A 27,807-nucleotide genomic window follows, 5' to 3' on the forward strand; every position below is an offset into this window, starting at 1 on the left:
GCATACAAGGCTTGCCTGCCAGAAGGAAAGAGACATACTTGACTTTTTTGGGTAAGTCATTTAGGTCCTGCTTCTAGCGTAAATACAGCCATATCAAGGAACACAATATTCTTCCGCATTTTTAAACACTATGGGTCCTTCTGCTGCATAGCTGAAACTTAGTTTGTCTCCTCACAAAAGTAAGGCTGACAACATGTATATTCTTGTCATATACAGGAAACTTCTGTTTTAGACAAAACTGTAAGACTTCTAGCCAGCTACCTAAAGCATTCCTACTAAATATTGAGATTGTTCTTTTACTGATGAGGCTTGTGGCGGGGGGGGGGGGGCACATATGATACATGTAGGAAATAAATTATTCCAAAAGTCTAAATATATATGTATCATTTTAAGGAAGAATTACATCAGTTACTTCCTGCTTGCTCAAGTCTCCCGAATCCCCTAGCAGTTCAGATTTGTAAGTAATAAGCAATTCAGGCCTATCATGGTTTCTAAATACAGGCACATGATGACTCCTACATTCCACCTTCAGCTTAACAGGACACTGGATGCTTAATTCCTAGGTAAATGCAACTGACCTCTAATGTTCGAAGATTAATGCTTTCATCATGGCTGCTGGTTAACAGTAAACCATGTTGGAGTCCCATATTTCAAAACTCCTAATTATTCAGCCTACCAGCCAAGCGTTCCTCTCTCCTAGTAGCAGACGTGATGTTGTACTTCAGAGGTGCGCACTGCTACAGCTTCACATGCGATCGCAGAGGAACTTTCTACGGATGAGCGAGAACTCTGCCAGCTCATGGCCCTGTAGCTGAGTGCTACCAGACAAGGAAGGTAAGCAAACAGTCCAGAACCAATCAATCTGTTTAAACTTTCTGGGTTGATGGTGCTATAAAAAAAGCTTGGTTATCAAAAACTACTTTGCAAACATGAGGTCATGCATGTTATGCATAGCCTTGCAAGGAGCTTTCCACACCAAAGGCACATGCCTGTGATGCTGAAGTCTTCTCTGTGAAAGGACACACTTTTCATCACAACAGCCTCCTTCACAGGCTGCAAATTCAGCTCAACATTACTACTATTCAGGTCTACTGGTGTGTGTCTTTTACCTGCACAGCTGAATAAAATGCTTCACGTGAAACAAAGTTCCACTTCCCTTTGGAGAAGCAGGTCTTAAAAGATGCAGCTGCCTAGCCAGTTCTGCATTCAGAGGCGCCCTGACAATACCCAGACAGGGTATTAAAATAAATTCAGCCACAAGAACAAAATAAAGACATGCTTAACTGCAATTAAAAGCAAGCGGTCTAAATAGGAATATTGTAAAGGTAGTACAGGATTCTGCATTTCTCAAGTGGCCCTTCCCTTCAAACCTGGAAGTCTGTATGATGGGACTTTAAAGAATGTTAACTCGAAAGAGAAGGATATACAAGAGTTTGATGTGTAACTTTGTTATTCAGTTCAAATATTCATGTCTCTTACTATGCTTAATCTCTTATTCAACAGTACCTCCAAGTCTATGGCTGATACAATTGAGAACCATAGAGCGCTCAAAACAGAAATGTGTTAGATATCTATAATCTCAACATGCAGACATTTGCCTTAACCAGCAGCCGCTAAGCTACCCACCAAAGCGGTATCTTGCATTGCACCTTGTGTCCTTGCAGATAATGTCAGTTAGCTCAGTGCAGTCTACTACTTTTGTAACTACTTCATCATTCAAACTCTGTTCTTATTTTTAATTATTGATAAACATCCAGGCAGTACATGTGGGTAAAAAAAATTTAAAACCCAAAAGGCTAAAAAGTACCAGGCTGAAGGAAGGTTGTTAGATTGATCCTTGAAGAATGCTTGTAGGTTACACCTAATGTTAATAAAAATTTCACAACGTTGGAGAAAAAGAAAAAGCTGGTATTTGTTATCAAATCCAAACTTGAGAGATACTGTCCCATGTCAATACACAAGGCACAACAGAGTAACACAGTGAAAATATTGGAGTAAGAGAGACATGATGATATTTAAAACAACAAGGACAAGAATGTGCAAATAAAGTTCAGCAAAAAGGTGTTATGGATTCCTGTAAGCTGTGGAAAAAACATCTGTTGACAATGAGAAGCTAGCAATAGCACATGCATTATTACTGAGATCACAAATCAAAACCAGAGTGCCACAAGGGAAGAAAGGCAAGGGAGATCCTACAGTTTTTCTCTCTCAAATAAAATACTTTCAGCTGTGAAAAGAGAAATAATGCCACTGCACAAGGCACTAGCAAATTTCCCACTGGAAAAAAGAGGGTGCCATTTTGATCAAGTTAACAAAAAAAATAAATCAATTCAAACTGGAACAAGCACACAAAATAATTATTAGGCTAAAATGGGAACAGAGAAGAGTTTGACTGAAGCCGCTTAGTGATATGAAAGAACTGTAAACTGAATTGACTGTATCCTACAAATACATGAAAGGTAAGCACAAGAGAAAGGGGGACTTTTTTTACCCCAAAAGTCAGCATTGGCACAAGAACAAAAGGATATAAAATTGGCCATGAACAGACTAGTGAAGAAATTGTAAGACCTCTCTTAACCATTGAAAGAGTACTCTACAACTAGTTGTCAGGTAAGAGTAAATAACTCCAGTATAATAGCCCAGTAGACTAATTAGAGTATAGCTTGATAAACTCTGCTGCTTTCAGACTGAGAACCCACTGAAGGGGGGGGGGGGGGGGGGGGAGGAGCGTTCTGCTATATGCAGGCATAACTGTCATGCTAAAGTGGTCCAAATTGTCAAGTTTTTCTTCTCTTAAACTCACCATTTAATCACAAATATGCTCCTTAAATTACATGCGAAAGTACCACAGTTAAAAGTTCCCACCTCCCTGATGCTTTCTAAAGCAACCTCCCCAATATTTCCTCAACAGAACAAAAAAATTTCTCAGCAAGAACCAGTGATGAACAGAACAGAAACACTAAGGCTATGCTGAATACAAATTGCAGTCACATCCACTCTGAGCTCAAATTGAATCCATACTATTTCTTGTGGGCAATACTGTCTGCTCCAGCCATCCGATTTGAATGAACCTGGGAATGAAAGATCTTGGTAACACCCAAAACTTCAGTTCAACAAACAACTCTCTTCCCCCTTGCTATGTTTAAATGAGATATGCTCCTAATCCCTCCAAATCCCTGGTGTAGCAGCTGACAGACACAACAGGCAGTAGACTACAGGCTTGCCTTCAGCAGAAGCAGGATCTTTCTGGCCTCACCCAGCTGTACCCAGCAGTGCTACGTTCAGCCAGACAAATGGCACGCACACAATTCCACATACCAACAAACCAAATTGTAATTTTTGCTGGCTCGCTCTTCCAGCTGTGCTAACTCCATTTGAGTTTAACAGAGCAATTCAGCCAGAAAACCTCAACTGATGGGGTCCCGTTCCCAAGTTGTCCCCCTCCTGTCAGTGGGTGGAGCAGTTACATCTTCATCATACCCTAAGGTACATAGCTCCACGCAGACCTAAAAACAGTACAAGTGGGGAGGTGAGCCATCACTTAGGGAGCCCTTCTCTGTCACTTCCCCAGAAGGCTGCCACTGATGCTCCCATCTGTCACACTCTACATTTTTCAATCAATGACATTGATTTGTGGCTCGCTTGGTTCATCTGCTGACCAAAAAAAAAAAAATAATAAATGCTGTCAGCATCAAGGTACTGGAGCAGCTGTTTAATGTAATTAAATGCCCGTGGGCCAGGGGAAGGAAGCATTCACAGGGACACAGCAGAGGGCAGAGAAGGGATTTCTAAATTGTCCTAATTTTAACTGGGAGCGACAGGATACACTCAAAAATGAGGACATGACCTGGAGGCATATCTGTTGCAATGAAAGGGGAAAGCATGTAGATTATAATGCAAACAGATCAACAAAAGAGCATCAACAATGAAACTAAAGGAAAAATGTTGCTAATCAGACCATTAACATGCAACAAAAAACGATTGCCACTTTTCCCTCTGATGGTCTGGAGAATTTACAATGTTTCTCTGCCTGTCCAACAAAAAATTATAGGGCTTTAAACTGAAATGCACTGCCCCTTGCACTGTTAACAGAAGGGCAGTACTTACTTACCTGAATAAGTTTCTTTATGGATACAGTCTGCCTGCCTGCCTGATTCTCTCACATAATACACACAAAAAGTTTCACTGACATTATGCCAATTATTTTATCTGTCATGCTTTGAATTGTATAAATGTACAATTCAAGCATGATATAGGAGGGTAGCGGGAATAAAAGGGGGGGGAATTTAAAAGAAAATTGGGGGGGGGGGGGGGGGGGAGAGCATCAGCAACAATTTTTCTGACCATGAAGCATTTTACTACTCAATACAAATATTTTTACTACATAAAAGATTCATACTACCTTACTTGGACTCTTCTTGAGGCACTCAAGCTGGAAGGGACACCTCAAGCTCTCTTAAAACTGACTTCGGAGGGGAAAAGGGGCACACTCAGATCAGCAATTCTGATCAGATATCCCCTTCCCCACTACCAAAGAAACATAAGCATGCATGTTTCTAACTTCAGCACCTTAGATGGATGTCTGTATTGGATGTGCTGAACCCAGGCCAAAGTCTGTAACAAGGCTCTTGCTACAGCATAGTAAAAATATATCTATAAACAGGGTAGTAAAAAAAAAAATATAAATATAAATTAAGTAAATGTACATCTCCTTTACACAGTAATTGCCTTTCACATTATGAGTTTCTTCTCATCACCAATGCTACTGGCATAAGGTAAATTCAACAACTAAGAGGGAAGTCTAGGAGCAACTTTTGTCATTTAGGTATCAGCAAAGTTTAGGTATCAGAAGAAGTATATACAAGAAGAATTAAAGGTTTTATGACAAACTAACATAAGCTCCCTACCAAAAACAATGAATAAAAAATTATGAATCTACTCCCTTGCCCCAAATAAAAACGTATAAGACTATAAAAAAGATTAACAGCAAAAGTTGCCACACATCGCTTTGCAGCGAAACTTGCCTTTTACTGAGGGCCTTATTCCTCACACAATGATGTCATTGGAAAGACATCCACTGACGTCAGCCAGTGGCAGGTCAGGTGGCAGACTGCAGCCCTCAAGTCTCCTACCTGTTTGCACAGCTTACAGCTCTCAAGGCTGAACAAAAGCAACAGACACAGCTGATTTCTTTAGACTATTTTTATAGCTTGAAAGTAAACTTCAAGCCTGCAAACTCTCAAATATTTGCAGATTGATTCAACAAGTAATAGCGCCCTTTGCCTGTCTCTACTCTTTCAATCCGCAAATGAAGGCCAACCACGCTGCTCATATGCAAGGAAAACCTGTGCTCCTATAGGGTGTATTCACTGAAAAAGATAATTTCTTACAGCTGTTCAAAAGCAGTAAAAGACTCCCTCAGGTCTTTTTCCTTCTTTCTCAAAGTCTTTCCCTTCTGTTCAGTAAAGAACCAAAATTTATATACTTTTGTTTAATCTTAAACAAGAACAGAAAGAAGCAGAATTGAAAGTATCGACCTTGATGTCCTTGACCAGCACTTAGTTGACACTGTGATACTGAATTCAGCCTCTAACCATTTGGGATAAAGATCTGTTCAAAACTAAAACTGGGCTAATAGGGCATTAAGAAAAATTAGCCTTCAATTTTGAGTATGGCTTTACGTTAAGGGTGTAGCTGTAGTCAGTCCTGTTCAATGCTAATGGGAATTCACAATGAAACCATTCTTCCTCTATAATTAAATCCCAAGGAGTATAAAACATAGCTGTGCCTGATGTCTGCTTCTAGTTTTAAACTACTTCACATATGTGGTGAGGTTCAACTTATGCATGGGTCAAAACTCAGTGTGTAAACACCTCCTGCAAATCCACAGATCCAGGCAACAGAACCTAGAGAGCTACTGCACTGACCAAATGTAGATACTGCCTATAGCTTAGGGCATGCTGAATTTCCCTCTGGACTCTATTGACCAGCCTGCCTAGATCACCATTGATTGTAACAGAGCTTTGACAAGAACTTCACATACAGACACAAGAGGAGGATTTTGACATTTGTTTGCTTTGTTGCAAAATCATGATGTGCGAAATGCCCAAGATATCCCTGCTCAGAAGTAAGGGACACAGCAGAAACTACTGTGCCTAGCAGAAACTACCACCTTGCCAAATACCTCATGCTACCTCCAGCCAAGCCACTGGGAAATCCTACTTCAGCTTCAGTGCTCAAACTGTGCACATCTCCCATCTTTGCTCTGCTCTGCAATCACTGCTTCATCTGTGTCTCATATCATTTTCCTGCAACGAAAAGTCCCAAATCCCAGACACCTTCACAAGTTCTGTTCCCCAGCATCATACTGATATAGGAAGACATCTACCTAACAGGTACAAATCGGGAATGAGAAGTAAGACTGCAAATTAACATACACATAAACCACTGTGTGCTGCATTTTTGTCTTGTGTTTCCAGGACCCTAGAAAATCTTCAATCCATGCAAGCCTATATTAACATCTAAAACCTCTAAAAACAGAGAAGAATGCAAAGATAAAAGAAAAGCCAAGCTCCAATATACGCATACAACTATACATGTTTTTAGCATACCAGGCAATATTCTTCCAATAAGAGCATCTAGCAACCAAAAGGACTCCTCTTCGTTCTTTGTAATAAGAATCAGGTATCCAGCTATGAAGTTCATGCCCTGAAACAGAAAGAAGGGGTTTAAGACAACTACAGTTCTACAAAGTAGGCATATTAAGTAAAATCTAGCAATAAAGGCCACTGGCTGAGTAAGCTGTTAAAGCTGCATGATGACAGCTAACAAGAATTATTAACAAAGATCAAGGAGAGCAAAATTAAAAGAAAAGCTTAGTAGTCTCTAATTTACCTTCAATTTTCCTTTTCTTTTTTAAATCCCAAAGCCTTGTCCCAATGTATCTGAAGACTGCTTTGCCCATAATCACAACACAGCTGTATTAGATGTGTGGTACAAACACAACACACCTGCAGGTAGACAGTACACCTGCAGAAGGAGAATGCCTGACCCAAACACTCTTTAGTAAAAAGTTGCAGCTCCAGCAGCTTTTACAAGCTGTTGCTGCTTAACTCATCAACTGACTGTATAAAAATCATTTACTTCCACAACACCTCCAGTACTCCACATGCTACTTAATGACTGGCCACTGTAACTCCTGCCTTTCATAGTGCAAACAGAAGGTTAAACACCAGTGAACTACTGTGCATTTTTTAAGTAAGTCTTTTCCATTGTAAACAAGCTAATAATCATATGAGTATAGTTTTTTCCATCGTAAACAAGGTAACAAGCATAACAACACAGACAGCACATCAGAACGACAATATACAAAAGCTGCCTCTGAGGTGCAAGCCACCCCAAAGTCTTCCTTTAGTACCTTAAGTTACCTTTAAATATTGACAGGCTATGAAGGCTGGTGTTGGTTACGTTGCCTTCTTTGGATTCATCCCTTATTTTGGCCTTCTTCCTGTTCTCTCTCCCTCCAAGCTGGACTTCTCCAGCACATCTATCGCCATAGGCAGCACCACTGCCTGTAGGTACCCTGCAGTGCTGCCAATCATGGCTGCGAGCCAGATGACAGCTACCAAAAAGAACATCCCTCGCAGTCCCTGGAAACTACAACTTCCTCCCTGAACTGAGATGTCATTTTTTGTATTCAACAGATTTGACTCGCCTGTCCCACCTCAGAATGCCTTGCAACACTCCCAGAACATGGAAATATTAGGACACTGCACCTTCTCCAATGTTTCATTTTCAAGCTTTGAGTCACTACAGGAGTTGTTACACAAATGGCTTGGATAGACCTTGCATGGCCTTACACGGTGCTTGGCCTTCTAGGTAGGAAGGCAACTATTTTTTTCCGTGCTGACAGTTCAGTAATTGCATCTATGGTGACAAGAGATTGTTTGGCGTATGATGTGGCACGCACAAAGAACTGCTCTGGAGCTTAGGTTCACAGGACACTGAATTCTGCTGGTTATACCAGGATAGGCAACACTGTACCACTGTCAGAGCACAACAATGCAAAGCCTAATACACTCACAGATGGGAGACTTAAATGCCAGTAAGTACCATAAATGCACTAGCATTATGTAAACATCTCCTGAAGACCCTTCAGTCAGTAAAAGCTCTGCAAAACACTTGGGATTCAATTTTTCACTCCAAGTTTTCTAGTGTTTACAGGGTCTCTCTTATTATGCAGTGGGTATCACTATATCTATGCTGATGAAGCCTGCTGCTTCACTAGCAGAAAAGGCGATTTCCTGAAACTCTGCTTGATTTACAACATGCCTTGGAAAGCAGATGTTGACCTTTGGTTTATGTTCTAATTATTTAGCCAGAAAAGATAACATTCATCCTGTGAAGAGACCAGAGGTGAAAAGAAATCACATAAGGCTTTTTAAGTCTTCTTCTGTCATCTCCAGTGTTCATAATGCCAAGACAAAATGCAAAGATTAGCCCATTAAACAGTTAATGTAGCAAAACTTTTTAGTAACAATTGGACAAAAAAATTTTAGGTAGAAGCTAGCATGGTCTAGAGCAAAAATCCTATGAGGAGCAGCTGAGGGAACTGGGGTTCTTTAGGCTGGAGACAAGGAGGCTGACAGGAAACCTTACTGCTCTCTGCAACTACCTGAAAAGAGGTTGTAGTGAGGTGGGAGTCAATCTCTTGTCCCAAGTAACAAGCAATAGGCCAGGAGGAAACGGCCTTAAGTTACACCAGGGGAGGTTTAGATTGGATATTAGGAAAAATTTCTTCACCGAAAGGGTTGTCAAGCATCGGAACAGGCTGCCCAGGGAAGTGGTGGAGTCACCATCTCTGGATGCATTTAAAAGACATATAGATGTGGTGCTTAGGGACATGGTTTAGTGGTGAACTTGGTAGTGTTGGGTTAATGGTTGGACTCTGTGATCTCAAAGGTCCTTTCCAACCTAAATGATTCTATGGTTTAGGAGTTGTGTATATTTGTGGGTATAGCTACCTCTGTATAGGAGCCTGACACTTATAAAAAAGAGTATTCATAATTCTACCCCTTCTGTTATTCTCAAAATATTAAAATTGTATTTTAATAAATACATAATACTGAAAATAATAAAAATCATTAATCTTTTACCCCCATTCTTCAAGTAATTTCTGTACTAAAACTGGTTGGGATACACAAAAAGAAAATTTTTCTTGACTTCAGTTTAGGCTTAAGCCCCTCTAAGTCTTCTCTTCTCCAGATTTCAATAAACATAATACATATTCTTTTAACTTAGTACAGTAAATACAACTGTTCCAATCTTTGTCAACTGACATGAGGTATAGGTTAGCACACATATCCTTGGTGAGGAAGGGGAGGAGAGGACTTAATAAACAAACTGAAAACACATTTTGCTCATGACAGTTCCTGCTTTTTATGATCCTTAAAGATGGCTGCTTTTTCCTCGACTGACATGAATCAACTTTTATCTTCTTTGTGTCCCTCAGGAAACTTTACAGTACTTGACAGCGACAACAGGAGCTTTTCTGAGCTGCCATCCAAGCAGGATCAGGTTGTATTTCATTCTTGTATTTCTTACTTGCCTGTCTGTACTGGGAGATGGCACCAAATAAACACTACCACCCCCCCAACTACATGATGTCACATGAATGCTGGTCCTCCTCTATGTTGAAAAATGTGACAGTGATAACAAAGGAAATTGAGATCTCTTAATGCTTCACACATACCAAGGACTGTTTTGGGAAAGATAGCAGGAGGGAGGAAGAGGGAAAGGCAAGCTCTCCTTCTCTTCCTCTCCAAAGCGACTAATCTTGATACAACCATATGTGATAAAACATTTATTTGCAGCTAACAAATGAAACCAAACATGATCAAGCTACCTACAAAAAAGGCCACAGAAAAACCCACAAGGACACTTGAACTTGCTGGAAGTGATTCATTCCCCCCCAGGGCCATTTTAAAAACAGGAATAATTTGTGGATCTGCTTCTAAAAACGCACATTCAAATGGACAAGAACAACTACCGTTGGTGAAATGCAGCATTGTTTAAAAAACAGTGATTACATACCTGACAATATCCTACTGCTTTATTATGATGCCCATATGCTACCAATACATTGTAGAGTGTATGCTGCAAACATGGATCAGCAGTTTTGCGGAATTTTACATTATCTGGAAATGTTCTGTTCATGTCTAGACAAAAGGGAAAAAGACCAAAATTAAGAGCCATTCCCTCCTTCACTTTCCAAACAAACTTTTACAGCTTTTCTGAAGTACAACTGAAACTTCACTGTGGTTCACTAAACTGTAGTTTTGGTGGATGGATTTTAAGAAACAGGTTTACCTCCATTTTGGCTAAAAGGCCATCTGTGTTCAAGGATAATCTATTCCTAGAAAGATTAATCCTATTAGTGTACAGAAATCAATTTCATGCAGGACTAAAGAAACTCTCCTGCAGATCGGACTCTGTCTGACTGCAAAGGCTAAAATGAAAGCAAACCAGACATTTAGACTGACAGAAACAACATGTACCAAATTTATCTAGCCAAGTGGCATGATATGAACTGCGCCTCTAGGAAAGCATATTCTCATAACAAGTCAGATGAACTTCCAATTGACTTGTTCAGTGAACTTCTACCAAACAGTCCCAAATAGCTTTAAAAAAAAAAAAAGTGTCCTGTTCCTGCAGCTGGTGGCTTCCACTTAAAATCACTTTTTTAGAGTTTTTTTGAAGTTTCTCCATGATGTGACCATGAGAAAAGTTGTTTCTTCATTGGTGCAAAATCACCAAGAAGAACAGTGATTTTTGATATCCAAGCAGCAGAGCACATCCCAGATGCTTCATGCTCAGTCCTAAACCAAGTTAAGGACTGTGCAATTACTGACATTTCAAAACATTCATTTCTTCCACACTAAACATGAATAGTAGGACTCATCTCTCATTACAAAGGTCTAAAAATTTGACACGCAAGTTTGAGCTAGTCACCCAAAATTCCCTTCCGTTGTTGGCAAGAAACAGGCAGAGTTAATTTTTTGGCCTGCTTCACTCCATAAAGAGGGAACTCAAAGACACTAGTCCAGACTCGTGCATCTGATTTTCAGAAGCTTAAGCTGGGGAGAAAAACCCTATTCAAAAGTTACTTTGAAGATTTTCAAAACCCAAGATTTATTAATAAAATATGAATAGGTTTTTTGGTTATATTTAACAACAACAAAAATTGGGTTGAAGTTAAAAAAAAAAGTCAGTAACAGCACTACTGTACAGATATCTATGTCCTAAGAGTTATCACTTCTTATCAGCCTTTTCCTGCATAAAAGAAGTCTCTTACAGCTTTGACACAAAGTTGAGCTGTAAGCAAACAAAGGCAGAAAGCTCCCCAAAAATCACAAGTAGTGTAATGGAAGTCACAAGTATTAAAAAGTTATCGCACTAATCACTAGTTCTTCCTTTTAAAGTGAACAAATCATTTACATAAATGGGAGGGCAGAGAAATATTTCACTTCACCTTTCATGTGACTGAAAGGAAAAAGACAGTTTTTAAAAGGACTTGAGCAACAGCCAGTTGTAAGGTAAATAAATGTTGTTTCCTTCTTGGTAGCAAGAGCAGTATAGTATTTGCATAATCAAAATTTGGTTTTTTATTAAAGTATATGCTAGATGTTACAGAAAAGATTAATGCTGACATTTCAGTTACAGCTCTTCCCCTCAGCTATGCAGAACAAGGGCGCGGGGGAGTACAAGTCCATCACACACAGAACACAGACTACTCAAACTGAACTCATCTTTAATTTCACAACCTGAAGAAGGCCTACAGTTGAGAGAATCAGCTCCAATTTGCTTTCTGATTGCAGAGCATGTTTTTTTCCACAAGGACTGGGGGAAGTTTTCCCTAATTTTATGAAGGATTTAAAACTTTTCTTATATTTAGTAACAGCATTTTAGTTTGGGGGGAGGTGACAGGCACAAAAAGAAGATACCAGAGCTAGAAGTCTTTACACTTAATAGAAGATATGGGGCATGGTCTCACAGGACTCCTTGTGCCAGATTATTATCTTGAGCACACCAAGAGCAGGGGGTCCCACTTCCTTTCCATCCTCCCCTTTCTGCCCCATTTGCATGTTCTCCCTCTTCCTCCAGCTATCTGACTGCAAGGTGAGGGAAATCAACCCTCAAGCACACACAAACTGATATGTTTTACCATACTATAAGACAACTGCCAGAGACAACTTGAGGCAAACGGCAGGAGCAGGCAAGAGCTGTTCACTTGACTTGAGCATTTATACCCACTTTAGTACATCAGTCCCAGAGGAGACATCCAAACACTTCCTTCTGCTGCTCCACGCAGCCCACACTCTGACCTGCTATGCATTAATCTACTTCATTCTTGATAGACATTAGCATCCAAAGGAACACAGCCTCAAACTAGTCCAGATTGGGGAAAAAATATCAGAATTGTTTTCAAGCAGGGAAATTAACATTAGAACTTTATACTCCTAGATAAACCCCAAAACTATGACCATCTTGTGGTTGTGTGCAGATCTGCTGGCTACAACTAAACTAGGTGTAGGAAGATGGGACCAGGGAGAAGGCCTTTGCAGTAAATTCGGATTAAATCCCAATAGCATTTTTTTTAGATAATCTCTCAGTGCTGTGAGATGGCAGTGTTACACTGCTGTGAAACAAAAACAATAGCTTTCCCTTCTTGTTGATTTATCCCTGTGCAGCAACCATGAGAAGACCATTGGCTTGTTTCTTGCTCTTCACAGGTCTGCAGTATTTCTACATCTCATTTAGTAATACAAACATAGGCAGAAAGCCATATTAGCCTCAGTTTATAAAACAGACACCAGTTTTGGTACCTGGAATCACAATCATCGATGCTATTTCTAGAGCAAGAGATTTAAATGTGCAGTTCTGAAAACTAATGCTTTTGTACCAGTCTTGTGCTTTTTATATTTAGGGTACTTCAAAAGTCAGCCACTTACAAGTCAACCTTCTGCATCTTGCCATCTCGTCCTTTCTGTTCTTACCTTCATATCCAGGTGCTTCCCACACCCTGACACAGCACCCAGTAAATTACACAGGTATTTTTTATAACTAACATCCTATACTGCACTTACAGTCACTTCTTTGCTACTGCTACATCTGCAACTTGAGTAGCTTCTGCTCTGAGTATCTTCCAGGCAGGTATTTATTTTATTTTTTTTTTTTTAACTAGTAAAGAGCAGAACAAAAATTTGCCTCGACTGCCAACTACAAGCATTCGAAAACTCCATTGCAAACCTCCAGAATAACGAGGTTAGGTCATCAATTACAACTTGTAAAAATAATATACTTAAAGGGTATTTTAAAATTGTTGTAACTGGATATTTAGGATTCATCTTCAAGCTTTTCCCTGCAATGCCTGGAACTAGAAATTGTTTTGGAGGTTTGGGTTTTTTGGGGGTTTTTTGTTTTTTTAAGTTAAGGTCAAGTTTGCTATCACCTAAAACTAGAGACACTGAGCCTCACACCACCACCAGCACCAAGTAACAGTTCAATAGCTTGCAGCAATCAAGAAAGCAAACAGGGTTAGGATTTCCCACAAAAGAACAATAATGCCATTGTATAAATCCCAGAAGCACCTGCATAAATTCCAGTCCCCTTCATCTCCAAAAGGTGGTATCAGAATTGGAGAAATTGCAGAAGAGAATGGCAACAAGTAAGATCATAGGTATGAAATGGCTACCACACATAGTATAAAACAAGGTGGATTAGAGCTCCTTAGTTTAGACAGAGATACTTATGAGCAAGACAGCACAAATCTGCAAAATCATGAGCAAGGTAAATGACATGAAAAAGGATCAATCAGATTTTTTTTGTGACTTTTTTTTCCCCATCCAGTGTGGCTAACTACAAACATGCAGCATATGACTCAGGAACTCCCCAAACCACCAATAACTGGCAACTAAGAAAAACATTCTGACAAAGTATCCCTACATACTTTACTCCTCCAGTTCCTCCTTTAACTGTTCTGGTAGACAGAACACCAGGTGAGGTAGCCATTCAGATATGAACTGATATGGCTTCTCCTACAGAGAGCCAGAAGAGCTGACACAGCTGTTCCCCTTGCTCTTGCACAGTTAAATGCCCTAAACTCACGTGAAAATTCCCAACCTTCACTAATAGTTTAACCCCATTCAGAGAAGCTTATTAGTGCTTTGCTAGTAAAATATTCACTGTGACCAGTGAAGTGGCAATGGCTATTTTTCAAATTACTTTTCTGAACCCATCAAACTAAACTAAGATCCTGCAACTACTATCCAATCCACACAGTCAGATCCTTGCGCCAGCAGTCATGCAACGTGGTGCAGGCTCAGGGGACTGACTGATAAATATCAGACCCTGGCTTTTGTGGCACCTACAACTCCTCCTCATGAAATGCGAGAATAGAAGTGTGGATATTAGCTGCATGTGCATGCAAGAGGACTTGGAGACACAGACATACTTACTCTGAACTTCAACGGCCCAGCCTAAGGGGGGCTTATGGCAAGGAAGCTACGTCAGCTTACACCCCAGCCTTTCTGTAACCAGCACGTAGCCTTTGCGTTAGGAGGACAGCCACATTTGTATCCTGCCAACATAATTTATCCTACTAAACTTTACTATAATAGGGCATGAACAACAAAGCTCAGTAGGAATGCGTGCCCTTCTAAATGTGTACATAAACTAAGCCATGAAAATTTCCATCAAAATTTAGAGACCTGCATTCTTTAAGCTCTTATTTTTTTTATGTTTAGCATAAAAAGCCTGCTGTCGTCTACATTTCAATTAAAAAAAACCCCACCCCCCAAAAAAAAACCCCTATGTTCAAAGAGCAAATATATAAAACAAAATCAGCAATAAAGCCCATCAGTTAAAGATCAGCAAGTTAAAATATTGGTGAAAGGACAGTTTAGATTTATTTAGCTGAAACCCTTTTGCTACTATTACTAATCAGATCTTTCTTTAAAGATTAGACCATTTCTCTACACAGTCTACCTGCACTTTTTAACCTGATTATCTCCCATTAAAAACATTCCCATACTGAAAATAAGTTCCAAGCGTACACAAAAATTGTTTGGAGCTTCTAGGCATGTAAAAGAAACAGGACACATTGGTTCTTACACAAGTTTTAAACTGAATTTGAAATAAAGTCTTTGGTTGGCCTTGTTCTCCTACCCCTCCCCCCGAAAAAAAAGAAAGCATGGTGGTGGTTCTCTTGTTTTAAACCGCAGCATTGTCCTGGGTGATAACTTTACAGCTAGACTGTAGGACTAAATACAACACAATTGCCTGAAAATTTTGGAAACTGCAGACATGAGAAGTGAACAGCAGCAAGATTCCACACTTTACTGTTAAAAACAACTACAGTGATGGGAAAACAACACAGGCAGAAAAACTGAATGTCAGACAACAATTCACACTGCAACAGTCCTCAGCTAAATCCCACTATAAAATACAGTCAACAGGTGCATTGAGTTTATTAAACACGAAGTTTCCATTCACCTTAAGTACTTTGCTCCTTCCATCTGTCATACATTTGCATTGTTTCTTCCTTTCTGATGGGAAATCTATCACCCTGGAGTCTGAGGTCCTTTTTTTTTTTTTCCCCTCCAATAAAATCCTCCAACCCATTTTTCTTTATCCCTTCCCTCATTTGCTCCTTGTTAGTTTTCCTTCTGCAGTTTTCCAATCAATGCAGTAGCTCTTCCAAAACTTTATTTCCTCTATAATTCACAAATAGATCTTTATCTTCTTCCATTATTCCCCCCCTCCCGCCCCCCGAAATATTTTTATTTCACGGTATAACCTGTGTGAAAAGCCACCTACTGTCATGATATGATCCTTCGTGCCATTGTCTAGTATTGGAAAAGCAATTGTTTGCAAATCCCTCTTGCAGCATTTATACCCCAACTGAATACAGTTTGATTCTTCTCCAGGCTGGCTTTGGAAAGTCATCTTAGTAGCTCCCTCTATGAATAGAGGGAGTAGTCATAGTTAGAGCTCTACTGTTTGTAGTTCTGAGCAGGATATGAGCCTGAAGATTTCTGGCTAGTCTTCATATTCATAGGAACATGAAAGTTTATGTTCCAAAATGCCTTACTAAGGCGTGTAGTCCCAAAAGCCCACAGTGCTGCTGCTGCTGTTGCAGGGAGAGGCGGAGGAGAAACTCAGCATAAACCAAAAAGTGTTCTGATGGTTATGCAACTTGAATAAAAATCCATAAAGCCCCAGTTTTAACTACCTGACTTTTTCAAGTAGAAAAAGACAATAACTGCACCTGCTATTCTAACAAAACAACCTCAGCATTGTGCTTGTCCAGAGCACAGCCCAACCTCTCGACTCATTAATTGAGCAATTCTGCCAACATCAGCTTCTCTACAAAAAACTCTGCTGCAGCAGGTTGAGAAGTTTTGGGACAAATATCAGTTACATCAAACTTCTACTTGCTTGTCCTCCCCTACTTCCTCTTTTAAACACCCAGTGGGCCACTCTGAGATCTGGTTGCCCTGATACCCTGTCATCAATTTTGGCCACCAATCAATGTTCGCAGACAGCACATATGAAACTGGATTAGTAGAGGAGGGGTATTTCTCCTCCTTTACTTCATTTCTTTCAGGGATTTACATTTAATGTTCAGGATTTCATGCATCAAGTGGATTTCCCCACCCCTCAGTTTGTCAAATTCCTTTTTAAACTAGTTCATACTTCTGGCCTCAGCACCACCCTCCACTAACAAGTGCCACAATTCAGTAATATGCTCTTCTAAACCTGCAGCATAGCAGATTTCATTCAGTGTCCTTGTTTCTCATGTTACAAGAAACAAACAACAACTGCTCCCCATTCACACTCTCTACATCATCTATAATTCATATAGGTCTATCAGCAGCTTCTTCTCAGCAGCCTTCTTCCTCGAGCTGAAATCCTAGCATACTTCACCTGCCTTATACAGACACTGTATCACATCTTCAACCATCTTTGCTGCTCTTCCAGTGTCCTATCGGGAAAGAAGTAAGAAGAAACAGACCCAGAGGCAGGTCTCATGGTACAAAGTTATCACTTAGGAGAAACATAATAATGTTTTCTAGCTTGTTCAATGTTCCCTCCCAAATAATTTCTAATCTTCCTTAATGCTTTTGATCACATGATGAACCTGGAAAGATCTGTGCTGTTAAAGCGTTTATGGCTAATCTAATTTACACGTTAATTCAGCTCTTAAACCACTACTACAGAAACTAAGTTTTCCATTACATAAGTCAATCTCTGACATTTAAGGACATAGGACAGATAAACACAGATAAACAGTGTATCAAAACAATAACCTGTTTTGATTGCTTCAACCAGCTTGTCATTCTTCTCTCCTTCAAGCAGCCTGTGGTAATATCCAGGGTTTTGTTCCATGTTGGCTTGGGCCCCACTCACAATCATCCAGATCAATGCACGGTGTTCATTGGGGATGCCTTTCCTGATATATCTCTTCACTGCAAAACAATAAGTTTGGTGGTTTGTTGTTTGGGGTTTTTTTGATTTTTTTTTTTTTTTTTGGTTGGTTGCGTTTTTAAATAAATAAAAAAATCCAGCTGTTTTTTTCTTTTGGAAATGAGCAACAGAAAGTTGAGACTTCACAAGAAAACTCTTGACTAGACATTATTATGCTTTCTCTCCTATGCTACCATTTAGGATAAGCATTTCCTTCTCAGCTACATAGAATATTTTAGACTCACTCCTAAGTTCTTGCCACTCAGACTCTCCACACAGATCTCTAGACTGAGACTTTCCTCCCTCCTCTATTCCCCCATTAGGATTTTGAATCCTTTCCTCTTCCCACCTTTCCAGATAGAGATATGAACAGTAAAGTTTCCCCTTGATCTTTGCCCTTTTTTCATTCAGACGAGCACTGACTTTTACTTTCCCTATGTTACCAATGGCCTCCGACATGATAGCCCTTTCCATTTGTCTGGTTATGCTATAGCATAAATGGGTATTTTAACATCAGCCTAGGATTTCGGCTTAGCACCTAAACACTGAAAACACAGCAGAAACTGATAAATATGAAGTCTGTGGCTACTGTCTAAATGAGCTTCTGGAAGAACTGGAGGTGTGAGTAAGCAGCAGATGATTTTTTCCTAGAATAACTGGGGAAGTCTTTTCAAATCTAAAGTAGCTCTTATCTCCTGCATCATATTCATCATTAGGGTGTGCTTTGGGTTTTTTTTTTAAGCAGATGATTCAGTGTAAATAACTAGGATGCAAGATTGCAGGAAGAAGCATCAGGCTAATGACAGCCAAAGCAGCTTCCTCCTAGGAATGGTATGAAAAATACTAATAAGGAGCCAATGCTGCTCATTGGTTCATAATCTTAAATCAGCATTACCCCTTCTGACCCAAAAAGACAGTCAAATGTTTGAGATCCTTCTGCTTTTTCCAGGGAGCCAAAACTGACAAAGGAAACAGACATTTCTTACCAAATGAATGAGACTGTATCAATTAGAGTATTAATTTCTCCTCCCTAAACTCCATACCACTCAAATGAGAGTGGGTATTTTTATTCCCCACCCACCACCACCCCCCAATACCATTACCTAATCTGGTTTTATCCAGTCACAACGATCTGTAACAGAGTGAAACAAGGTTTTACAACAACTCAGCCAGCCACTTTTTAAATACATTGCACCTACCTGGAGCTGCCTATCCTTTAGGAGCCAAAGCTGCTTTCCCAGTGTCCACAGAGAGATCTGTGCATCTCCAACGAGCATTTCACCCACCTGAAGTCTGGTACTTTCTCTCAAAGAAACACTCCTACCCTCAACAATTGCAATAAACACCTGGTCATCAGGGTACAGTTTATGTTTAGCTTTTCAATGAGGATTTATACTATGGGTTACAGTCTCTACTGTTCTAGCTGCAAAGTAACTTTAACTACAACCTTCTTTTAGACAGACTGGAAATAATTTACTTGTTCCCATGGTTATTTAATAATCCCCACTTCATCTTTTTTACAAGATTTTAAACTCTAATGCTCAAGAAATCCTATAGACGGACATAGCAAATACAGGAATGAGTACGAGGAACCAGTCCCATTTAGGTCAACAAGAAGAAACGTTCGGATGAGCCTGCGAGTGTCTCTAGAAGCAAATTTACTGGCTAAATTACTGGATTATCATGTTCTAACACATAATTCCAATGGTATTTTTTTATGGAAAAACTGTCAATTCTGAAAGCATAGCCACCATCCACATCCAACAATACACGTTAAATGCAAGAGAAGCAGGGACAAGCCTTTGACACTGGCACAAGGGGAAAGCAGCCCTGCAGCGCAGCATAGACTCATTATTCCTCAGCGTCCTCATTCTCATGGTGATAGACAGCCAGAGGCTTGTATCGCCCCAGGTGACTACCTACCCCTGCTCCCTGAGGAATGGAAAAGCCCTTTACATGGTGCTTTTCTTTCTCACATTGTTATCATACTTGCCAGGATCTGCAAACTGGCATACAGAAGCAGCGAAGTAGTTTTGAAAACAAGGACAGTTGCAATTTAGTATGTTTTATATATACTTATATTATTTATATATGTCATATTCTATACATAAAATTGTATTGTTTTATACAAATACGTATTTATTTTGTTTTCTGTAGGCCCTCTTCCACTTTACCCTCAGGAGGTAAAAGGCCCACAACAACAGTTCACACCACAGAATATCCTCCCGCTGTAACATGTAAGAAGCTTTCACAGATGAAGCCGGATTGTGCATGTGTCTCCAGTCACACATCCGACTCCCAATTCTAAACCAAGGGCTTGATCTCTAAAGTATCACTGCTGAATACCACCAAGCCCCGAGCATCCACGCGCAGAATCACTCCCAGGATAACAACCACAGTGTACAGAACTCAGTCTAAGCTTTAAAATGTGTTATAAAGAAGTATCTTTATGTGAAATTTTTGCCTGTGTTCATTAACAAAATATGAAACGTCCATTTTTAAGCAAACAAAAGCAGTTTTAATAATTCCATGACCTCTGACACACAGTGCCAGTTTCTGCAGGTTTAGAGTCACACTTTATTAATATGTTTTTCTTGTTACAATTAGTATGTTTTCTTGTTACTACCCTACACGTTACAGTAGTATTCTAGAACTGCTGATAAATGCCCCAAGTAACTTCAAGAGAAAAATATGCAGAAAATAACATTTTCCAATACTGTGCACACTTACAGTAACAAGATTTAAAAATGAGTAAATCACTTTAAACCTGCTTGTCCTTGTTTAATGGTAGAACATGAAAATTTTGGAGGTTTTTCCTTCTAGATGAAGTTGTATTTACCTTTCCCCCCCATTAACATAGTCTATGGTGTAGAGAGAAACAAAGTTTATGTAGGAAAACCCCATTTAAAAAACTAAAAAGATCTCTTCTCAAATATTAGAAGAGTGTGATTTTGAGAAGCATCTCACTTTTCAGTTACTTTTTCAGTTACTAACAATTACTGTTGAATGCTGAGGAAACTAACTTGGACCCTAGAGGAAAAATTCTACAAAAGAGCTGAAAACAGCATACAACAAGGAATTGAAAGTTTTATTTTACGAATATACCACAGATACAAAGCAGATCTGTGCTGTAAATGTTCAAGTTAACAGTCAAACATGAAAACTCACTAAGATGGGCTGGAAGCCCTGAGCTGGAACAGAAGTGCTCCTGCTATCATCACTGTTTAGTACCATCACTTTCACTGTATTTTATCAGCCTCAAAGACTAGAAAGCACCTTCTGCTACTGGTCAGTTTTGACGAATCCACTTACAGCCAAATTCTTTTACATAGCATGCTTTTAGTCAGAATTAAGCTACTTTGGGCAATTATGTCAGACAGTTGCCCACCTGTAAACAAGCCAGAGCAGAAAGCTGTCTTTTGGTCCCATAAAGGTAGAAGCTGAATGGAGAAAAGCAAAAATTAAGAGGATCTCAGTAGTCACAGAGAGAGAGAGAGAGAGAGAGAGGAGGCAAGTGACCAAACACTGACTGAAAATTCACATGTGCAGAGGAAACAGTTAAGATAACAAGGGTAGAGGGGGAAACAAAATACCAGAAAATAACAAAAAGGAAGAGACTGGAGAACGCGCAAAAGGAACTGTCAGTCAATATTCCCAAGGTCCGCCCTGCCGGAAGGCTGTAATCCAGAACAACAGGATACACTGCTTAATTACAGTTGTTAGAATGTAGTCTAATTATTTTTCTTTACAGCAGAACAGAATTATATACATACATACCACCCTGGATTGGAGGCAGACACAGTAGCATGTGAACACGCCACATTTCCAAACTGGAAAATTAACACAAGTCATCACTTCTTCCTGTTCACCCAGACAGGAATTATGAGCTTCTCTATGTGTAAAGACAAATGGGTGTGGAGCTACTGAGATACCACACGTACAATGCCTCTCTTGCATCTACTCACAGCAGGACGCATTTTGAAAAGGCCCCAGTAGAACTCCAAATAAAAATATGGCTTCACAGATACAGCTACTGCGTTCGGGGCGGGGCGAAACGGCAAATCAAATATTCTTCTTAATTCTAGTTTATGGCCAACTTGCAGCAGAGGGCAAGTTAATCAGAACCAGCAGGTCCTGAACAAAGCTTCAGAGCAATGAAATCAGGTCCTGGAGGAGGGAAATGCAGTGTATCACAAGGCAGACCTTCTGCTCTCTGCTGGCCTGCAAGGAAATCACTGCAGGATCATCTTGCAGGATAAAGCACACGCCTAAAAAACTGCTTACATAATTCTTAGGGCACATGCCACAGACTTCAATCTTCATACTGAGACAAGAAGGTAAGTATTTAAAAATCAGTAACTGTACAGGTTAACCAGTTCCTTTCCTCTTCCGAGGTATCAGTTGAGGATAATGTGGGAGGCTTATTGTTAACAATGTAGAATGTACACTCAAAACTACATTTCCTCAACATTATTTATTCCAGTCACTCTTCTTAGAGCTACATATTACATATATGCATGAGAATGCACAGTCTACAAATTCAAGTATCTTTAGCAAAAGTTAGTAACATCAAAGATGATGTACCAGTCCACAGGGGCTTGCTGCAGTCAAGAGCCATTGCCTGTGTCCATTCAGTGGATCTGTGGTATCCCATTTTGCACAATCAGTAGTAGCATGTTGGAGACTATTAAAGCCACATTAATGGTTACTGCCATTACGTGGCTAGTGGGGCAGCATGACCATCGGTACTGAAGCCTGGCGGACAAGTTGAGAGATTTGGTCAAGGTTATGGCTCTGAAATAAGACCAAAGGCATTCACAATGTTTGTATCACAATAGCATTCTGTTCCACAATGCTGGAACAGGGAACACAAGGGAAGAGAAATGTAAGCTAAAATTTGCTAAAAGCTGCCACTGTCACAGTTCACACATTTTTAGAGAAGAAGGAGATGAATCAAAACCTGAGATTATTTTTCCACAACAACTAGAAGACTAAGTTCTGTAGAATCTCAAAATCCTCACTAATTCAAAATACTGCACAGTTATTGCTATATTCAAACTTGACACCCTAAACAAAAGCTTATTTACGTTTGGAAGACAGAGAGTAGAAGTAGCTACTTGCTGGTTAGCAGCATATGATCTAGCTGCTATAGCTCAAACCTACATTTTCTGGGATTCCTCAGCCTTAAAATGGACATACATAGACTAAATACTCTGTTATACTTAAAATGTCTCACTAGTTACCACCTCATTCTTGGTGCCAAGAAAAAAAAAAGCCACCCAAAACAACAAAACCATCAGAATTAGCAGTCAACATCTGCACCTGAAGCACAGCTCTAAATATTCAGCTGTTACAGTCAGTGCCTGATTAACTTTTGCTTAGTTTTACTCACTTTAACATACTTACAAAGAACTCTGTCCCACTCCAAAAGACTCCCAAGAGAAAGCAAGATGAATAGCATTATTAAGAGCAAAGAGGAAAATTTACATACTTATATGAAAAAATAACCCAGAGAAAGAGTCAGAGGAAAACCCCACACCCTTCAGTTTCACAGGATTCCCTGCCACCTTCTGACTCCCTCCATTTATTTCTCCCCATCTCTCCTGCAAGATAAAACATTACTAGAGGTTTTCTGGCTTTTTGAAGTGACCATTAACAGTTCCATCAGCATTTTATCCAAAGTTTCATCAGCTCCTGCACTGATTTTACTTCCTTCATAAGGCATTTAGCATCAGTTCTTAGTATACAACATTTTAGCTGTGAGGTGAACATCACGTTACAAAATGAGGATAAGAAGAGCTAGAAAATCTCAACAATCTAAAAAACTGTCAAAGAGTTGGCAACTGAGAGCCCTGGGGTTCAATACAGTGTCTTCTACATGATCTCATATCTTTTTAAAGAGAGCACAGAGCAGACTACAATACAACAAACAGCTGTAAACCAGCATCTTGAAGTGCCAGTGGCTGTAATCTCTGTATTACAGATGTAGTAAGATATTATAGCATATGCCAAAGAAGGGTTACTCCTTCGTAAGCTTTAAATTAAATCAACGATGCACCTAACAACAGCATACTTGCTTATGGATTATTACTGTTTATACTACTGTTTTTCATTTGAAGACAAAAATAGTATTTAACATTCTAAAACACAAACCAATTTAATATGATATATATTGGTTCCAACATAACGCACTTTTACCTACAAACAGGCATACAGCTCACCTTTTAAACTCTTCTGTATACTGTTATTCCCCTTCAGGAGCTTGGACCATTTTATTGCTCTTCTAGTGAGTACCACTAGATATCTGGAAAAGAAGGCTTCATAGGATGCATAATCAAAGTCTTCTGGCCTTTCAAACCCATATGGATCAACCCTACAAAATAAAAAAGAATTCTTGTACAAATGTTTCTACATACCTGCAGCTGAAAAAAAATATGTGCAAGTATGCTTTAAATAACTTCCAGTTGCTATTTCTAAAAGCAGCTCAAAACTCCCTCCAACAAAAACCTACTTTACACAAACTGTTACACTCCATTGAGCATATCAAAGCTGTGTAAGTAAATGAATTTAAACATGCACTGTTCAGTCAGTTTTACAGACTTCACTACTTTCAGAAGTAAGGAGTTTTTAGAGCACAGGGTCCATTGTGTGCAAAACTGACCCAAATTACGACCACACAGAAGTCTGGGAGGTATTTTTCTCCACAATACAGACAAACAGTTGAAAAGTATGAAGGTATAGCACAATAGCTCAAATATGGCCTGAACTCACTTTCCACACGGTTCTGCACAGAAAAATAACAACAAAAAGTGTAGCAAGTTCCAAAGATTATTTTTAAAAGGGGTAATTTCTGAAATTATCTTCGTGAAAGTATACAGCTTGGAAAAAAACACAAATCCTTGTGTCAATCTACCCTCTTTGTATGTAGTACCAAAAAATGCTTATTTTATTATCTTTGACAGTTTTTCAGTGTTGCAGCATGACACTGATGGGAGTTTCATAACTGGAAGTCTGATCCTGTTTTAGCTTGATACATCAGGTCACCTTGCTAAACTAGACTTACAGCAACTTCCCAGGACGCTTTATACCCACCAATTAACAACCTGAGTACAGAACACTCATAGGCTTCGTAGAAGTTAAACAGGCAGAAGGGTCTGTCTATGCAGAAAAGTTTGCAAGACAGACATGGAGGCTTGACTTCCAAAACCACTGCCCACTTCATTCATGGAGAAGGAATTTGCCCATGGAGCGGAACCGGCACAGCCTTGGGTAAACTCCAGCTCACGGGATTGTCACGGGTAGTAAAAGCGTGAATCAGAAGAGGAACATTTTCATATTCAGACCTCCAATTGGTATTACCTAATTGGCTGTTAGAGGAGTCACCTTTGTACCCACGTACTCCCCAAACCTGACACAAAACCCACAGGTGTAAAAAAAACCACCGAAACCCCCAACACCGGTTTCTCTGAAGGAACAGAACCGTGAAAACCCGCACACAAAAAAATCCTAACACCTCCACGAACGCACATCTTATATTTATGCCAGCGACTGCCCAGGCAGCAAGCACGGAATAATTTCACTCTCAACTCCATTCCTGAGGTAAAAAGGGAAAATAAAGAGCCAGGAAGTACGGTTTTAAGGAAGTTACCTTCCCTAACCTGCCTCCAGGCAGCGAGGGTTGCCGTTGCTCCTCGCTGCCCTCACCGTTCGCCGGTTTGTGCCGGGGATTTCCCCCGGGGACAAGGCCTTTCCCCCCCCCCCCCCCCCCCCCCCCAGACCCCTCGGCCGCGTCCCGCCGACCCCCCGCCCCAAACCCCGAGGGCTCTGAGAGGAATATCTCGTTCTCCCCGCATCAACCGGCTCCAGATTCACCCTCCACCACGGCTCCCCTCAGCCCTTCGTGTTTCTGGGCAAAAAAAAAGCCAAACGCCCTGCTTGGCGCTGAGAGTCACCGCTCCCGCCTCGCTCCCTCTCTCAGCCAGCGTGCCGCAGATTCACAAGAAAGTTGTAAAAGCGGTATTTTTAAAACGTGACACGCACCCCCCCTCCCCCCCCCCCATCCTCCGCCCCGGCAGAGCCGGGGTGGGAGCGACCACGGTCGGTCCCGGCGGGACGGGGACACACACCCCCCCACCCCCCGGACTCTCCCCTCAGAGCCGTCCCGCCACTCGAGCCCGGCGACCCGCAGCAGCCCTACCTGTACGCCCAGTCCCGCCCGTCCTCTCGCTTCTCCATCGGCCTCCCCCCCCCTCCACCACTACCACCTCCTCCTCCTCCTCCTTCTTCCCGCCTCCCCCGGCGGGGAACGCGGCGCCGCCGGCCGCGGGGGTCGGTCTCTCCTCAGGCCGAAAAACGCGGCGGCCCCATAGGGGAACGGCTCCCAAGTTCGACTCCTTCTCCTTTGCCGCCCTCCCAGGGGCGGGGGCGTCCGCCGGGTCCCGCCTCTCATGGCAGGGGACGGGGCCGGGCCGGGCCGTGGGGTCGGTCCCGGTCCCGGTCCCCTCGAACGGGGAAGAGATGGTGATGCGATTCTGGTGGCTGTTTAGGTTCGTCTGTTTCGCGTTTCTGTCACATCTTGAGGAAAAAATTAAAAAAAAAAATAAAAATCCGAGTGTTTTAGCGCGAGGGGAGTGTCTCACTGACATGGAGGGAGAGCGGCTGCAGGTACGGCCCTTCAAAACGAAGGAATTTCCCCACAAGCAACGAGAAGGGGTGGTTGTGTCAGTATTTCGGTTTGCTTGGTTGCACTGGGCTTCCCCCTCCCACCCCACCCCCCGAATCCTCACGCTCTTCCATTTAATTTCCCCGGAATAAAGTCAATGCTTTGTTACATGGAAACCTCACCAACTTCAGCTTCTGCCCGCTTACCTTTCCGCCATAAGCTAACAATCATTCAAAATTATTTAATAATAAATGGCAGGTTGTCAAAAACGTGGAGTAATACTACCCAAAATCACATCCAAAAAGGTTTCCCTGTTTCCAGCTCTAACATTAGCACACTGTCCTTCACCTTCAGAGATGTCAAACAAACCCCAAAACCCACACGGACTCTGCCCTACCTGGCCGCCAGCAGCTTAAATTCAAAACACGCTGCGTAACAGAAGGGAGAGAGCAAAATTATATCCCTGCTTGTCCTTTCTGAATCAAGTTCTGACTTTGCACCCAGCAAAGCGCTTGGAAAATTACAGCTACTGCCGGAGAAACATTATCGTGTTCAGCCAGCGAGCTAAGAGCTGCTGAAGACAACAGATGGGATTTCACAAGGGAAAGCAACAGTTGTTCCCTCCCAGCACACTCCTGGAGAAAGCTACCTCCTCTCCGAGGGATCAAAGGCAATCACCCACACAGAAATGTGGAAGTAGTTCGGCTCCAACGGCGGGGAAAAAATACAGAGATTTATACTTGGTCTAACTGCCATCACAGAGCCCTAGAAGTTCACGACTGTTCGGCAAAACATAATATTTTAATATTATTTTTTTTGTGTGTGGGAAAATTCTGTGCTTCAGCAGGCGTAGGGCTTTTCCTGCAGGAGAGCGGTCCCACTCAAATTACTGTGCGGCGTCACGAACACGCTCGGGTACTGGCAGGACTGGAACCTGATTACAAACCAGCCCGTGCCAAGCCTCTGCTTTGACATCCCGCCAGCGTTGCCTTGGCAGAGCGTAGGATGTTTGCATGCTCGGCGAACAGCTCTGCCCCACTGACTTGGTCAAAGTCGCACAGAAAATCCTTGGCAGAGCTGTGAATAGAGGGAGGCGACGGTGTCCCACGGAAGGGAAGAAGGAAGCCTCAGATAGCCTGAATACCCCTTTCACCCCCAAATCCTGAAGCCACAGGCTTGTTTGGTAACAGGGTGATACTTCACCTGACAAAGTCGGGCTCTTCCTCGGTTCCTTTTAAAATGGACCTATCAAAAGTTCCCTGCAAGCAGCAGATTGTTTCTGTGATTAATTAAGGGTACATCTGCAGTGCATCAAGGGTAGCCTTGTCTATACCACAGTGCATTTTTACTGTCAGCAAGCCTTAAATGTTATATACGGTTTCTGTTGCTCTAATACAAGCATAACAACTGCGTGGTTCACTCGGATCTATGCCCGTTTCCCACAAAGGCTCCTATGAAGAAACTTCACATAACTAGTGTTAAGGAAGCAACTTAGAATGTTAATCCATCAATAAAAATAATTCCTAAGTTTCAGTGCAATAATTGCATCCCAATATTACGGCTGATAAATGAATCACCCTGCTACTGTCTGGCAATAGATAATACCTTGGTTGTCCTTC

General features: G+C 41.1%; 1 protein-coding gene across 1 annotated transcript in view; it reads right to left on the bottom strand.

The window, feature by feature from the left end:
- Positions 1 to 25,901, bottom strand: part of GRTP1 (growth hormone regulated TBC protein 1) — a 38,677-nt gene extending 12,776 nt beyond the window's left edge. The window contains exons 1-5 of the mRNA XM_049834576.1: positions 25,724 to 25,901; positions 23,748 to 23,899; positions 17,370 to 17,528; positions 10,093 to 10,217; positions 6,612 to 6,708 (exon numbers count right to left, since the gene is read on the bottom strand). Of these exons, the coding sequence (XP_049690533.1) occupies positions 6,612 to 6,708; positions 10,093 to 10,217; positions 17,370 to 17,528; positions 23,748 to 23,899; positions 25,724 to 25,761 (571 nt within the window). The 5' untranslated portion in view covers positions 25,762 to 25,901. The remainder of the gene's footprint in view (positions 1 to 6,611; positions 6,709 to 10,092; positions 10,218 to 17,369; positions 17,529 to 23,747; positions 23,900 to 25,723) is intronic.
- Between the last annotated feature and the right edge of the window lie 1,906 nt (positions 25,902 to 27,807).

The sequence above is a fragment of the Accipiter gentilis genome, chromosome 31 (genome assembly GCF_929443795.1).
Source record: "Accipiter gentilis chromosome 31, bAccGen1.1, whole genome shotgun sequence".
NCBI lineage: Eukaryota > Metazoa > Chordata > Aves > Accipitriformes > Accipitridae > Astur > Astur gentilis.